The following is a 16704-nucleotide window of genomic DNA, read 5'->3' as shown; positions in this document are numbered from 1 at the left end:
GGAATGTGTATATGAGATGACTTACACCCAATATGTTGGCAACTTTACTGCCATGCGTAACTTGAATAGTTACACATAAAGGAGGACCATATTGAGGAGTTAAAACATGGTCTATTTCTATTGATTTTCTGTCGCAAGACACAAGCAGGATCTACCAACCAGAGTGTTAGTGGATATGTACTATGAACAGAATCTTTTATTCCAGGAAATTATCATTATTGGATGCAAGACCTGAAATGTGTGATTCTTTCATATTTATTTTAACAAATAGTGAAGTATTTAACAATCAACACTAACTTCCATCAATTTACAACCAACAGGAATGTAAGGGGTGACCTTTTGAGAAAGCACCCAAAAGTCACCAGTCACCCTCACTTCCACATAATATACCCTTGATAACTGCAATGTTGCAGACCAGTAAGGCTCTGCCATCTGGATCTACAGCCAGTATAATCTTCTGTAGTCCTGTGTTTGTCCTGTGTACTGAGCGCCCCTTTACAGCCTCAGCTTTTAATTAGGTAAGGAGATTTTAGTCCTCGGAGACAGATGTTGATTTTAGTTATGATAAAAAAATAAGTAAGGATGCATTGCTGGTGTGCATGAATGATACATGGAAGGGAGGATTTATGAAATTTATTGCAAACTTATAAGAGTTTGAGCCCACCCAATGTTTTTGAAAAGTTGGCAACCTTTTGCATGCCTATATTTTATCATACAATGACTCGCATGTTACATTTTTCTAACAAATTATATTTTTATGTTTATTTGTTTATATTTTCATGAACATATATATTTAACACATAGAGCACTTCTGGATAATTATGGTTATGTTTGTTAAGAAGTGAAATATTTCTGAAGAGTCATTCTATGTCCATTGTCTCAATTTTTAAAATGCTCCTTAAATCTGAGCCTAAAAACTGTCTCCTTGTTTAATAGGTTAATAATATTTATTACTTTAAATGTGAATAATAATAAAAAAGACTGTGTCAGATTATTAAATTTTTATTGATTAAGATTATTCAGTGTTGAGTTGCATTTTTGCTACACACTGTATTTCAGTAGGAGTTCTTGTTAGGTGATGTTTTATTTGGATATTGACATGTTATTCAGGGAAAAAGTGAGTTTTATTTATTTTCTAGGGATGCACCACAATACAAACAGCGAATTGCTGGAAAGTCCTTACCGATGGAGAAGTTTGTGGTTAAGAAATGTGATCGATTTTTTGCTCAAAAGAAAATGTTGATATTACCAGCATTTGAGCTGCTTTATGTGTGGAATTATTTCAAAGTACTTGGCAAGAAATGGACACTGGTCGAAGAAGTCTTCAAGATCGTGGAAAAAGTGCTTGTTAAAATTGAACAACAAAGTAAGTGCTTGATGTCTCAGTATGTACATGCACACCATCTTTCTCTCTCTCTCACATATACATGTATAATTAGGTGATCGTATTTGCATATTATTACTTATTCTTAGTACATGATGTTACTTTGGTAGCCCACCCACTCTTTACCTCCTCACTCAAGGTTCGGTGCACTTCGTACTCGGCTCTGATTTGTCTAGGGGTATCTTTGTATGACAATGCATGTCAACATAATTATATAATTAACTACAAAATAACAAGAGACAACGGATAACCGTTGTGTAACCTTATTGTTATAGGGATAAATTTCCTTGTCCAGAGAACTGTGAAATTAAAAACATAAATTTTGGTTATTTTCTAAAGTTTAATTAATGTAAAATTTAAATATCCTACAAGTCATATCTGAACATTCGTTGCTCTGATTATTAGGCCAAAACTCTAATTTTGATGTTGGAAATCTCTAATGTTTGTACCTGGATGCTTTACATTTCATTAATTATATCGGAAGTATACTTGTCACAAGATAGACTCGAGTTACTGCAAGAAATGTCTTAACAGGCGCGAGGTCGCCCGACATGTACATTTTAGAATACTCCACGGGGACAAGGCACTAGGCTGCCCAGTGGACCGTTATTACTTCCAAATAACATCCAGTACAAACTACCTCTTTACCTGTAAGGTGGACACCTAGGCACTAGCCTGCTCAGCAATCCAATTCCTTACAGCATCCGTTGCGGGAGATCTGTCCTCCGATCCAAGCTGACCGAAGTGAAACAGCCTCTCCCTTCTAAATCACATTTCCAACAGCCAACCTCCCCCCACTCTCATCTGGGAGTTTATATATGTTTGGTTGGCATCTGTTGCCAACGGCCCTTCTTTCAAATGATTTGATTTGTAACAGCTAAAACGCCCACCTTTTCCTTGAACGTTCGAAACACAAAGAAAGAACAGAGTGCTACATGGTTTCTGTACATGAAATATATGAACCTAAAAATGCATAATAAATTGAGATACATATTTTTTATACATGTAATTAACTAATTGATTAACATATTAATCAGTGGCGGTCCCTCCATGGAACAGAGGGAACAGGCTGTTCCCTCCTACTTACTGCGCTTTTGGGCTATTTAAATTATTTATATTAACATAATAAGAACCCTTTTCTCTCGAAATCAACGTTTCCAAAAGTAACACTGAAGAAAATCTTTCACCGTGGCTGGACGTTTGTTGACGTCATCTACCCCCAACGCATCATGGTTCTCACCGCATGCTTTACCATGGTCTCTTAGTATCATGCACTCTACTGTCTGAAGCCGAGTATTTCCGACCACGCGCGAAGGTAAACGATCCCCACGGCACCACGGAAGCTGAACACTGTAGCTGTTCCCTCAGAGAGATATTGCGGATTCGCTTTTCTTCCAGTTTTTGCTATGCGCTGAAGTTTAATCGCATCACATGTGATACATTTGAGTGTAGAAAGTCTATAACTTCCTAATCTCGTTGAGAACTTGCGTCTGACATTCATAACGAACTGGAAAAATCTTCTACAGTCTAAGCGTCTGCTAAATGCCTTGGCTAAACGCTGGGAAATAGCTTCCGAGGGAACAGCTCACATCCACCTGTTCCACCAACCCCAAGACCAAAGTTTCAAGGCATGCAGTGGCAGGACAAGAAGCGAATGTTGCGAGTGTTGTATGATCGACCGGCTGAGGACGAAAGCCTTTAGTTCATTCAACTTTGCAGAAAATACAACAAACCAACACATATTCTAACTGAATTAAAAACTAAAACTAAATCATACACAGAGCATTTTCAAACGAGTTACTACAACTCTGTAAATTATTAACTGGATACCAGTGGCAAATTATATTGTTGTCCTTGTTTAATCCTGAGAAGGGAGTCTGGAACAGGTAGGGTTTTGTCACATTAACAACTTCTACTAACAGGGTGGCTACTCACCGGGAATTTCTTGAATTCCGGGAATTATGCGTGAATTATTGGCTCCAGGAATTGTGCGTGAATTCTGCTTGAAATTTTCTCTGTAGACATGAAAAATTGCAACTTTTTAAAATCCCAATTCCATTGAATTTATACATATTTATTAATGACCTGAAACAAGTTTTTCACAGTTTAGGTTTTATTTTTATTGAGGAAGGTAAATAAAGCTGCATGGAAAATAAAACAGAATTCTCTCAATCCATATGCTTTGTTAGTGTTCTTTGAAGAACAATCCATCTGATAGACTGAAGATTATTGCAAGATAAAATATCTTGAAGTTGATTAGGTAAATTTAAAATTCTTATAGAATTAACAATTTTTCGTAGATTACTATTTCCCGTAACATATGTGACTTGTGTTTGTAGATGTATTTATAGTCCCGAGTAGCAGTGGCGTGCCCAGGATTTTTGTAAGGGAGGGGTTACCTATACTTTTTCTCGGTAGGCCACCCTCATTTTGTCATATTTTCCTACCATTGACGTTCCTTTTTTAGGAATATTGGGCCAAAGGGGGGTATAACCCCTACCAACCCCCCCCCCCCCCTTGGGTACACCACTGCTGAGTAGCTATGTGAAATGACAAATGTAAAATCCGCGCCTTAAATTATATATATGTACCGTCCAAGTGAATTAGAATTATTGGATTCATTGGAATCGCACAAACCATATATTGTTAATATAAGTATTTGTTTGTGTGTATGTGTGTGGGTGGTGAGAGACTGTAAAACCTTAGTTTTTAGAGAAAACATCTGCTTGAATTTTTGTAAAGTTCGCTTTGAAAACCGGGAATTATACTTGAATTTTATTATGGTCCAACAGTAGCCACCCTGACTAATCTAGCGAACGTCATGAAAAACTCAACCATCTGTCTGCCATTATTGGATTGAGAAAGTTTGAATTACAAGAATACTCAACTCTATGAAAAACGTCAACATAATCTACGAATAAAGAGATGAAACAGGTCATGACAAAATATTATTTTCTTTCTCTGTTGACTCACAAATTTACATCAAATTTTTCTTTGTTGCGCATCAACAATTTTATTTTTAATGTTTTCTTTATATTATATCACATTTGCTTTAAAATTATTATTGTCATATAATTTAAAAGTGCCTCATGTTTGTCACTTCTGACATTTCAATAAGGGTTGAATTTTACTTGATCTATTGTATTATATTAAGACACCCATGCAATGGGGAGCAAGTGCAGGTGACCTGTTTCCCTGCCTGATTTATCACCGCACGCCACTGATATTAATAAAATATTTCAATAAGAAAAAAATACTGTTGCCCTGACAGGGGGGCAGGGTAACAATGTTGAAGTTTTAGCTGTTTTTAAATCCCAAAGAAAATTTATATTTTTTACACAATTTTGGTGTAACAAGGAATCAGTTATACAAAACACATTAGAGTGTGCTACATAATTTAAATTATTGATAAAGTACTGATAGCCAATGTCTGATCCAATAGGAATAGAAAGCATTCCAGGACAGTTCTGAATGCTTCACTCGCATCTGCAATAGATTTTGCTTTTTAAAAAAAAAACAAAAAAAAACTGTATTTTTAAATCAGTACTCAAAGTGAGAAGGGATGCATGGGATGATATCATAGAGGATAGTGTAGGAAAATTTATGTAAAGCAACCAGCAACATGTGTCATTATCATTATGTTAAACTGTGAAACAGCTGGAAGGGGGTTGCTTTACATAGATTTTCCCAACTCTCCCAAAATTGGTATTATTCACTCTCACTTGAGCCATTAATTTCAAGAATTTCCTGTATGAAAATAAAATAAAATTTATATATTCTTTATATTGCAAAAAAGTTTGCATGAATATAGGAGCATGCTCCGAGCAAGCTATGCTGCTCAAAGACTGAGGGAGAGATTCACAAAATGGCCAAAGGTCAGCTTCTCAAAGACTCTTGTTCTCTTTTTACATGTGGTTGACGTTTGTTGCAATGTAATTTACTGGCCACTTTGAAACTAAATTGTGACAAACATTCCCCACCTAGCATTCTAATTCCTGCCTCAATGACTGGAAACCATAACAGAATGCATAATTTTGCACTCTATTGTAGACTATTTATAGAAATATTGACTAATACACTGATATGCTTATATTAGATTATATCAATAGGCTACCAATTAATCTGTCCCATCTCTAATTTAATTAAATATATGCCTTTCTCTATGCATTATAAAATCACTTACGGGTCATTCCATGCCAAGTGAACTAATGAAAAACACATGACTATCTCTAATTTTATTCATACTTAGTTGTTATGAAGTACCACCTAAGGTAGTAAAAACTGCAAAATTTCAGATTTGTATCTGTTGTACTTTTCTAGTTAGAGCCCTCTAAAGTATGAAAAATAGCACAATTTGCAGCACACATGCAATCACAAAAAAGTCATAAATCAAGCTAGAGTTGACGTAGAAGGTTGGGATAAGAACCAAATTGTTGCTTTTGCTATGAGCTTTAATTAGATATATCACATGATTACTTTTCAATTTTTTTCATTTCAAGGTCATTCAAACTTATTATGAAAAACAGTACTGCATGCCGCTTCACTTATGTAAAACAAGGAATAGGGTAAAATGTTTCATTTGGAATAAAAATTGTTAAAAAAAAAACTTGCCCATGCTTTGATAAAAACTTTCCGTATCCGTAATCAACCTGTATAAAGAACCCCCCAAAACATATAAAAGTTCAAACTTAAAATTGTTAAAAGCACCCTCTCCTCAGTCACCCATGATGGTATCTGGTTGCCCTTCTTGTAGAATGCAGGAAGTTGCTTGCGGCTATTCCCCTCCCAAGTTACTCCCCTCCCCCCACCAAATCCCTACGTCACTTCCAGCTCGAAGTCCCGTGTTTCGTGGGCTGCGCGGATTACTTCCGGTGTGACATGAAATCCTATTCTATTTTTCTTACATACATCCCATCTTTCAAACATCTTGGTCCAAATTTCTTCTAGGTTCCAGTCATCCCTGTTCAGTTTCCTGTTTCTTTCTTTGCATATATTAGTGGCCTCATATATGTTCCTATTTATTAGTTTATTTTCTCTTCTGATGACCTCCCTTTTCTTAATTTTATGCTGTTTTTCTATGATATGTTCAGATAGACATGTTCTGGGTATTTCCTCACTAATATCCTTATCGTGTTCTTTCCAACTCACCCCCATGCTTCCTCCTGTTTGACTGATGTATTCTTTATCACAATCACACCTAATTATATACACACCCTTCTCTTCTTCCTCTTTTTTTCTTTTCTCTTCCTTCCCTCTTGTACTCAGTGAAATGTTTTTCAATGTTGTGTGGAGCCCTCATTCTGCACTTTATGCCATATTACTTTACTATTTTTTCGATATTTTCAGAAACTCCTTTGAAATATGGAATCCCTGTAAATCTATATTTCCTTTCCTCTTCTTTTTCCTCCCCTTCTTCTTTTCCCTCTTCCTTATTGGTCCCCCTTTCCTCTTTTTCACAAATTTTGTGTGCTCCCCTTTGTATCCTTCTCATTTCATTCTCTCCTTACCCATTTCTCTTTCCTACACCCATGATCCATTTTTCCTTTTTTATCAATTCCTCCTTATGATTACAAAGCCTTTTTGCCCTAATGTAGAAATTTAAGAATACATTGTTTTTTGTTGTCTTCGCATGCTCAGATTCTTTATTAATGTACGGGTCCCCTGCCAATGCCTTATGAAAAACTCCTGTTCTGAAACACTCTTTTGTTCTTATAATTTTAAGGTCCAAAAAATTAATTTTATAGTTTTCCATTTCCTCCTCTGTGAACTTAATAATGCGTTCTTCCTGTTTCCCCAAAATTTTAAACAAGAGTTCAAACCTTTTTCCTCCCCGATAATCAGTGTCTCTTCAACATATCTACCAAAGTATTTGATCTCCCCTTTCACTTGTTCTATAGCTGTCTTCTCAATATAATGCAAGAATATGCTGGATACGATCCCGGAAATCGGGTTACCCATAGCTGGCCCTTCTTTTTGTACATATATATCTTGCTGTTAAAGCAGAAGTATTTGTATCCTTTAACTATATGAAATCACCATACATATTCCCATGTGACTACGACGTCCTAACCTTTTTAGTTTGTAGTTTTATGCCCCAACTGTGAAAATTTTACATCTTATAACAAAATTTAGAAACTTCTCCACGTTTAAGGTACAATCATGCCTAATTTTTTTCATCAAAATTTATATTAATATCATTGAATTGCACATTTTGCTTATTCTCCTTTCTTTGCTAGTTTTTAAATATCTTTATTACATTTTATTCTGTGAGAAAGATTCATAAACTTTAAACATCTTGTCCATCTCTTTTTGTTTGTGTTACTAGTGATACATTATCAGTATCATAGTATTGTTACCTTTTTTCAGAGAAATTGTTTCATGCCATTTCGATTTATAAAATGTTATCTTTTAATATCTTGTTTCTTCTAATTCTTCTAGAGTCCGAATACTATGCAGACAACAAGGGTTTAGTACTGTTGTTGAAAGGAGCTTGCCTTCGCCAGATGGGTAGTCCATTGCAAGCTGAAGAATGCTTGAGAGATGTCATAGCGTTAGAGAAAAAAATAAAGGAGGACAACTATTTGGTTCCATATGCCCAGGTAGAACTAGCATTACTCTTGAAAGACCAAGGAGACAAAGATAGGGCAGCAGTATTGCTAGAAGACACCAAGTAAGATATATTTCTAATTAAGAATCAATAAATTTCATTACACTATTTTGATCTCTGGTATTTTGCTGTTCCAATCGTTGAAAGAACAAATTCCTGTTTGTATTTGTATCATGTTCTTAGATAGCTTTTGTGAGCCTTGATGGTTGCATAATGGACAGCAGTGGAGGCACATTGCATGGTTGTTCGGATTCCACTTTAAATTGTAGGTTCAGTCCCAATTAGCCTATCTGTGCATCAAGTGGACTTTAAACTAAAGCTCTAACTCTATTCATTATGTACATTTGCTTTATATGAAATGCATTTTTAAGACTTTCAGTTTCATGTATTTATGGTGAATAAAATATCAAGATTTCAGTACAAAAAAGGGCTCATTTCAGGTTCAAAAGTAGTCTATAAAATGGCATTTCAGTGTTAAAATGGTGATTACCTCAATTTTACGTTTTGCAGGGGACCAAGCTGGGGAGGGTGTCGCTGGGACGAACGGATGACATTTGGGGGGGGGGTCATCTGGCTGCTACTGTTCTGGAACGGGGGAATCCATTCGGGGGTCCTGGTGAGTGCAGGCACGAACAACCACTGGGGCTTGCTAATTCTGGACAAGTTCCGGCGATTGCGGTCCAGGAACACGACGCTTAGCATGATGAGCCCCGGAGGGGGTTGAACGATGCACTTTTGTCCTGTAAGAGGGGAGGCCTCTTTTGTAGTAGTCCTGGATAGTCTTCTGGCCGTGACGTAAGGGGAGGTCACAGCCTCCTGGAGCACTCTGGAAGTCTGGAATCCCATCCTTCATGGGGCGCCGGATCCGCCCGTGAAAGTCCATGAATGAAGCCGGGCCTCAGTGGGTTGCGAGGTGGCACGAACATAGGTTAGCGTGTAGGAGAGAGAAGTTAGTAAAAACAAAAGAGGTGATACCTGTTCAGTCATGATGGGGGGGGGGGGTCTATAAACTTTATAAATATAAAAAGGGGTTTAAAACCTAAAAACTGTAAGCGAAACGCAAAACATGTATCGCGACTTGCATGTAGATGGTTACCACGGAATTTAGTCGGAAGAAACCGGTTGGTTCCGGGTTCGATAACAGAAATACAGGAAATATCCTGTTAACGCAGCATTCCAAAAAATTAAAATAAAAACTGTAACTGGGAGGTTGGAAACTAAAACATCATGGAGTGGAATATCGCGATTGAGGGAATTATTCAACTGCTGTAGCGCCAGCGTCATGTCAGTCCAGTCCGGAAAAACGAGGCCCGTAAAGTTAACAGACTCGTCCGTAAACATTTTAACAGGTCGGGGTTCTATGTACGCGTCGGCCATAGGCCGAGTGTGCATAATTTCATCGTCAAAAATGAGTTGGTCAAATTGACTGTAATTCAAGAAAACAGTGCGACCGGGAAGTACTTCAATAGTGCGACGTGTATGGATTTTACCGTTAAGAAGCTGAGAGGAAATGAATTTACCAATACCGGCAACAAGTATGCCGTGGCGTGACCGGGTTTTACGGAGTTCGGGGCCAGAGTGAGACTTGATCTCCATGGCACATCCTTCGGTTGAATTGATATCCACTAAATTTTGCAAACACGTGACGTGGGGGTCTATAGATAGTTCCGTATGGTGGCACACGTAAAGGAAGTTAGTAAATTTGCATGCGCTGGCGATAATTTCCACAAAACGGGGCGCGCCATTCTGCATCACCCTGTATGTCAATTCCGGGATTCGAACACGGGACCAGTGGCCCTGCTGATAGGATCCCAAATTAATTGCACGGTACACCGGAGAAATCGCGTCCAAGGGGAGCAAGGGGGTCTCTAGTAGGAGATGAAAGGAATTCGTATCGACGTCATACGTGATCAAATAGACATTGGTCAGGGCGTAAAACAACCCAACATCAGTGGTGTACAGTGTGGTTTTAAATTGGGGGTGCCCTTGAATAAAAATGCGAAGCCAAGTCGGGGTAAGAATATGGTATGATAGTTTATTTAAAGACAATTCCATAATTAAGAAGTCGAGGCGCTCGAACAGCTGAGAAGCCTGCATCATTGCCAAAATATGTTTTTCCTCTGTATATATATCACAAAATTTGTTAATAAGTTCGTCTTGTAGTTCCAGAACGGAACGTTTCAAAATTAGCAAAATGTCATGTACTTTACTAAAGGCTTTGACTTGAATCTTTTTCATGAATTTTATTTCCTCGGCAATCGCGTGTTGATTGTCCGCCAGGGTCTTGACGGAGGCTTGCAGATGGTGGATTGAAAATGAATTAAAAACACTCAGGCCGGCGGTGAACAAGTTTAAAAGGTTAAAAATAATTGAACGTTTTTCCCTTGAATGTACTGATCCATTCGACAAGGGCACTCCGCAGTTCGGCCGAAAATCTCCGACGGTGAATCTACATGGAAAATACTGCGAGACATCATGCAGGTAAGATTCAATCTTTTCCCGCGAGTTGTTTTGAATCTGAGTCCAGCGAGAACAATTCTGAGGGTTTTGAGTGCGGATATTTATATCGAGGTGTACATTGACTGTCGTAAAGACGTGTTCGTACGTGTGGACCATTAGTGCCTGTTTTTCGTAATAAAGACCGAGGGATTCGAAGAAGAGGTCACTATCCTCGGAAGTATGCAGAGCCGAAAGCGAGGGGGAGACAAACAGGAAGAGAAGGGACATGAAAAAATTAGGGGGGGTCGATCCCATGATCGCGAGTCTGAAACGAAGCAGAAAAAAAAAATGCATCAGTCAGTGAAAATCATAGCAAAATCGTGCGAACTGTTGCTCGCTGAGCGAAGAGTGCTGGAGACGTAATGAACACCTAGAGTTATGATTGGCTCGAAATTAAAACATCAGCAACATTATACGGGGGGGCGTGGGAACGTATGCGCCATCGCCTGATCAAGGCTAGAAATGGTGTACCTATCAGACGGCAAAAGACAGCGGTGAAACATGGACCCCCTTGGTCCGTTGTTATCGTCCTTCTTCCCCGGGCTGGCTTCCTGGAGCCATCTACGGGCCCTATGTGCCATGGCGGAGGCGTCGCCTGCTATGTTGCGGGCGGTGCAAACTGTATTGGGGGACCTAATACAGGGAGGGGGTCACCACCCCATTCGTGCAGTGGCGGAACTCGAGAGGGAGCAAGCGCGCATACGCGGAGAAATCCGGGTGCTGCGGTATCCTCCCTTTCGAGTGGGCCGACGAGGGCTCCAGAGGTGGAGGCGGACACGACGCCATATCATGAAGCGGCTAGTGCGGTGGCTCCTTCTCCTGAATGGGATTAGGCTTTTCTGCCGGCAGTGGGGGATCTCAGAGGTCGGACGTCCCCGTCCCAATTAGCCGAGAAGGACGCCGAAGTTCGTGCAAAACGGCCCTTTTCAGGGCCACCAATACTATTTGGAAAGGACTATTGTCACTCTAAAACCAAAGGCAAGAAGTAGTGGAACTCTGGAGACAGAGTACCGGGGCCACAAGGGAAACAATTAAACTATAAAAGGGGGGGGGGTCGGTGGCGTAAATACGAATAATAAAAATAAAAGGGGTCTAAAATAAATCCAAAACACAGGGGCAATAAGGTGATATGGATGTTCCTGCACAACGGCGTAAATGCTATGGGTAATTAGAGTCGTTGCGATTAGGCAAAAGCATCGGTGTAAACGACGCTTGATGCAGGGAATGGGACCTGTTGTAGATCCCCATACGGGCGAGCGAAGGAAATGTAAGGTCGGAAGCCCAGAATCGCGAGGTTCCGGCAAAACAACTGATGCTGGGGCGAAATAAGAATGTCTATTTAAAAAATAAATAACTGACCGTCGTAAAAATGAACGATATGTGTAAAATAGATAATGGTCAGGCCTATGTGTTGAAGCCGGGGAGGGGGGTTACACGTAATGTAATCACGAGTATTAAAAATTACAAAAAGAAATGAAAGATTATACCAAAAATAAAAGGGGGAAAGTGGATGGGGGGTGTTAATTCTACCAAAAAAAATGTTCATGGGAAAACAAGGTTTATTTAAAGCAGCTGTAAGAGGGTACGGCTGCTAGATATTGCCCCTCACAACGGTGTAAAAGAAGGCAAATATTTTAAGGGTTCGTCGGGGTACCAAGGGGACGTTACAAGCGACGTTTTGCCATTGAGGGGGGGGGGCGTACAAAATAAACAAGGGAAAATATGGTTAACGTTCATAAGGGCCGTACTTTGTAAAAACTCCGGAGGAATAATGTGCGTTGACATTGGTTTAAAATGCGAGATTTTATTGTGGCTGCCTAGAAAGGAGAAGTTGAATTAATAAATTACAGGTAGTAAATTTAATGTGCCGAGAATTAAAAATACGTCAAATAATTGGCTGCTTGCCACTAGAAGGGAGTGTGGAAGTTATAAATAACTGAAACATAATGTAAACGGTACCGCCGAAGGGCGGGTTATTTCGTCGTGGCTAGCCAAGGAAACAGTTTTGTGACTGTCCCCAAAAGGATTACCCCAAACGCTAATTCCCTGGGATTAACGTAAGAAACTTCGGAAGGGAAATGGCTAAGCCCGTAAGATCCAATCCCTGTATCAAAAATGCAATTCAAACAACAAAAAAAAAAGAGTGAAATAAATATATCGGCACGGATCAATTGAATAAACGGCTGTCAACTGTCAAGGAAAAAACAACCAAAGGGATGCTGTAACCTTAGAATGAAATGTTCGAAGTATAGCCTCATTCCACGAGATGAACGTTAAAAAACCCAATGTGAAATATCCGCTTCCATAACCTTGTATTGAAGTATATCTAAAAAAAAAAAACCTCTGTTCTTAGAAAGTGAACGGATAGGAAATGGTCCCCTGGTTTGCGGTGAGTGCTATTACGGAACCCGGGTACAGAATGCAGGCTGTCAAGAGGATACTCGGCTCTGTTGGTCGTAATTTGAGTCCGGAATTCCGGAACCTAAGCGGAACGTGAGTTTCTCAGGCGCATGCGAGGTCCGAAGTCCAGAATGCTGCAGGCGACATTTCGTTCAACTCGTCTCGAGCGAAGTTGGTTCCTTGGCGTGGAAAACTCGTGGGTGTTTCTAGAACTAGAACGCGATGGCTGGCAACACTAACTTTGGCGATAAAGAAACCGCGCTAGAAAGAGAAAAAGATATCACGGTCGCGAAGGACAGATCACCGAGCAGGTGCCGGGGGGGGGGGGGGTGCACGAAGTCGCCAGTGTCTTTGGAAGACACGAGCGGAGAGAAATCCCAGAAAGGCGACTGATACTCTGTTCATTTAAAAACTGGGGCCTGGCAACCCTGAACGGTTGCGCGTCGCCTCTGGTTTGCCTTATGACGTAGGCAACAATCAACCGTACATTTAACAAAATGAGCCGTTTTTAGAGCGAGCTGACGGCGGCGCTCGCGGCGTGGATTTCAATCGAGGTGCCTCCAGATTACCAGGCTGGGGACGAGGAAAATAAACAAAATGCTAGTCGGCGTTCAAGGCACGTTTAGGGAACCATTCCTGGTGGGAGAAAATAAGCCATCCCAGATCAACTCTGGACCCGAAAAACGATTTAAAAGAAAGATAAGTCATCATACGAGGAGTGGGCAATAAAGGCTATCGGCCCATCTCTACTTCGGGGACGGGGTAACGGCCGATCAGCGGACAGGTCACGCGCCTGTGTGTAAGACACCTCGACGGAAGCGGGTGGAGCCTGGTGCGAACTACAGACTGCGGGCTCCACAAGTAAACTGACGGGAGAGAGTTCGCTGACAGGGAGCGGCAAGGGCGGAACCATGACCGGGGGCCTTACGTCATCGTACTGACGTAAGATTGGGGGCGGACTTATAATTTCCAAGACTGGGGGATTTTGCCCATGCGGGGACGTGTCTTCGTGGAGTGTCGCCGTTGAAGCGGTAAAACCTGCATTTTCATATACGTGTAAACTATGAAAGCTACATTCGCCTCCGAGATCGGTCATGCTGATGTCATCCACGTTCTGCGATTGAACTTGAACGGGTCGTCGGCCAGAGCAACGGTGACACATGCAACTAAGCACTAAAAACAAACAAATGGCCAAGAGAGCAATGATAACAAAAGTACCAAACAAATAGGGGTATGTAAAGGCTTGACGAATAAATTCTTTAAAAGTTAAGGCTTGCACTTGCGGGTAAAACATACTTAAGAATAATACGAAGAAAAATAACGCCATTCTGATAAGTCGGGCGCTAAAGCCCCAGTTCCTCTTACTTGAACGGAACAAAAATATCTTCGTCGCTTACTTAGTGAAGGCAGGCCTGCCGGAGTCACTATGATTTATTTATTAATTGATTCGTAGTCTCTGTCGTGGCGCAATCTCTGTACAAAAAATTAAAACGTAGTCATTGGTATATCATTTAATTCAACGTATCTTGAATCGAAGCTGAGCAAGAATACAACTTTAGGGGCGTGAAATAAAGTATGTCCGCGCTAGAAATGAAAATTACCATGTACCCAAGATTTTCGTTTCCCGTGCCGGTTAAGGAAGGGGAAAGGAACAAAAGGGGTGGGAATGAATTTCTTCCACCTGTAATAAAAAAAATAATATGCGTAAAAATGTGAACGTATTTTGAAAACCAGTTTTAGTCCATCCACACACCAAATACGGAGAATTGAATTCTCGCTATTCATTGAACGTGTGCTAAGCACACGACATAGTAATAAATCAATACAAAAGCCATTGGTGGCTTAATTCGTTCATCCTTCCTGTTTTAAACAGAAAGTGTCCCTTCAGGTTCGAGCTCGTCAGCTGGACATAGGGGACGCGTAGGGGGAAAAAAAAATAAGCGCCTTTTATCTGAATTGTTAACTTATATCGTTGAGACTACTACACTGTGCGCTACATATAAACACTCTTAGTGTTATTTAACAAACTTTGCTTCTTCTGAGCCTTCTGGAATTTGGTGTGGGTGACTCACAGTGTCGCTAAGCGCCACTGTGGTGGTTGGCTCTAACTAATACTTTTCACAACATTTTCGCATAATAGGTAAATAGGTAAATAGTTATTGATTAGCCATATATATTTTAAGTTAAAATGAACCCCAAAAAAATTTGCCTGTCTGGACGGCGCTGCTCATTGACCGCTGATTGTAACAAAAAAAAAAGAGATGACCGGTTCGTAAGCTACGTAGGCAAGGGGGGGGGAACAACGTTGTTTTCGTCCTGGTGGTTTCTAATCCTGAATTTCGGACTCAGGCGTGGGGGAATGATACAGTTTCAGACGCTGTACGCCAATCTCCTCTATGACAATAACGCCCCGCTTATTTGGATATTGGACACGATACGAATTGGGGTTAATGCGTTCTATTACAGTACCAGGCCCAGTGAAACGTCCAGAAAATTTTCTAGACGTTCCGATGCGCTGAGTGGCATCAAAAATAAGGACTTCATCGCCCTTATTAAACGAGATTTGAGAATGTCGTCGGTCATAAGCTGGCTTAACGGCTTGATAGCGCGCTTGAAGGTGTTCCACGGCCGCGGCACGCGCTTTGTCTAGGATTTTAAGTCTCGTCTCATTCTCCACGCTTGCACAGACGCTCCTGTGTAACATTGCAGACCAAGGAGTGCGAGGTTCGAAACCATGCAATAGATAAAATGCAGAAAAACGCAAGTTCTGCTGGCGGGCCGTGTTATATGAAAATAGGGCGGGGCCAAGATACATATCCCAATTCGTGTGAGCATTATTTACAAAGTTTTTAAGAATCTGCTGCAAGGAAAAATGTCCTTTTTCCTGGAGGCCCAGCGGATTATGGCACGCCGTGGGTGCGAACTTGAGGTTCACTCCGAGCTTTTCATTCAACTCCTGAAAAAGCTTAGAGGTGAATGCGCTTCCTTTATCGGTATGGATGGTCTCTGGAATCCCAAACCGGAGTATAATCTCTTCATACAGAAAGTCGGCTGCCGTTTGAGCCGACACGTCGGGAGTCGAACGTGCGACCATATACCGGGTTGAAAAGTCAGTCGCCGCGAGTATATATTTATGTCTGAGCGGTCCTGAAGCGGGATAAGGGCCACTGAAGTCAATCGCGATGGATTGGAATGGTTTCTGCGGCGGATAAGTTAATAACTCGCCGGCCGGATAACCGGGCGGCTTCTTATTCGCTTGGCACACTGCGCATTCCCTGATTTTCCGCTGTATGAAGTTCTTCATAAAGGGAAAATAAATTTCTTTGAGGGCTCGATTGTAAGTTTTGGAAAAACCCATGTGGCCGCCTCCGGTCGGCAATGAATGGAGAGATTCAATCACCGTGTCACGGAGGGCGGTCGGTATGCACAGAAGCTTCTGTGCACCCGAGGCCATTCGATGGAGCCGATAGAGCAACCCATTTTCGATGGAATGGTAACACGCCTGCCGTTGGAGGGGGGCGGGGGCTTGGCTGCCCTCCCCCTGTGGATCCTCCAAAATGCGAATGATACTGCCGAGGGTTTCATCCGCGCGCTGATGAGAGGCAATATCAATGGTTTTATCCTGCATGAATAAAACCTTGGTCTCTTCTAGTTCTGGCGCGTCGTCGGTCGGTTCTATACCAGTATCCCGAGACAAGGGGTCCGCCGGATTTTGAGTACCGCGGCAATGGGAAACCGTAAAAAAATATTCATCTATCGATAATGACCAACGTAAGAGTTTAGGGGAGAGAGATTTAGCGGTGCGCAGATACGT

General features: G+C 41.0%; 1 protein-coding gene across 3 annotated transcripts in view; it reads left to right on the top strand.

Moving 5' to 3' along the window:
* The window catches only part of LOC145983924 (tetratricopeptide repeat protein 39B-like), an 84990-nt gene that overhangs the window by 48330 nt on the left and 19956 nt on the right, over positions 1–16704 (top strand). For all 3 annotated transcript variants that reach the window (XM_083117081.1, XM_083117082.1, XM_083117083.1), the window contains 2 exons: positions 1140–1366; positions 7823–8054. In XM_083117081.1, coding sequence (XP_082973207.1) covers positions 1140–1366; positions 7823–8054 — 459 coding nt within the window. The remainder of the gene's footprint in view (positions 1–1139; positions 1367–7822; positions 8055–16704) is intronic.

Source organism: Lepisma saccharinum, chromosome 2, assembly GCF_977018435.1.
Source record: "Lepisma saccharinum chromosome 2, izLepSacc3.1, whole genome shotgun sequence".
Lineage (NCBI taxonomy): Eukaryota > Metazoa > Arthropoda > Insecta > Zygentoma > Lepismatidae > Lepisma > Lepisma saccharinum.
This window is presented reverse-complemented; position numbering and strand designations above follow the sequence as displayed.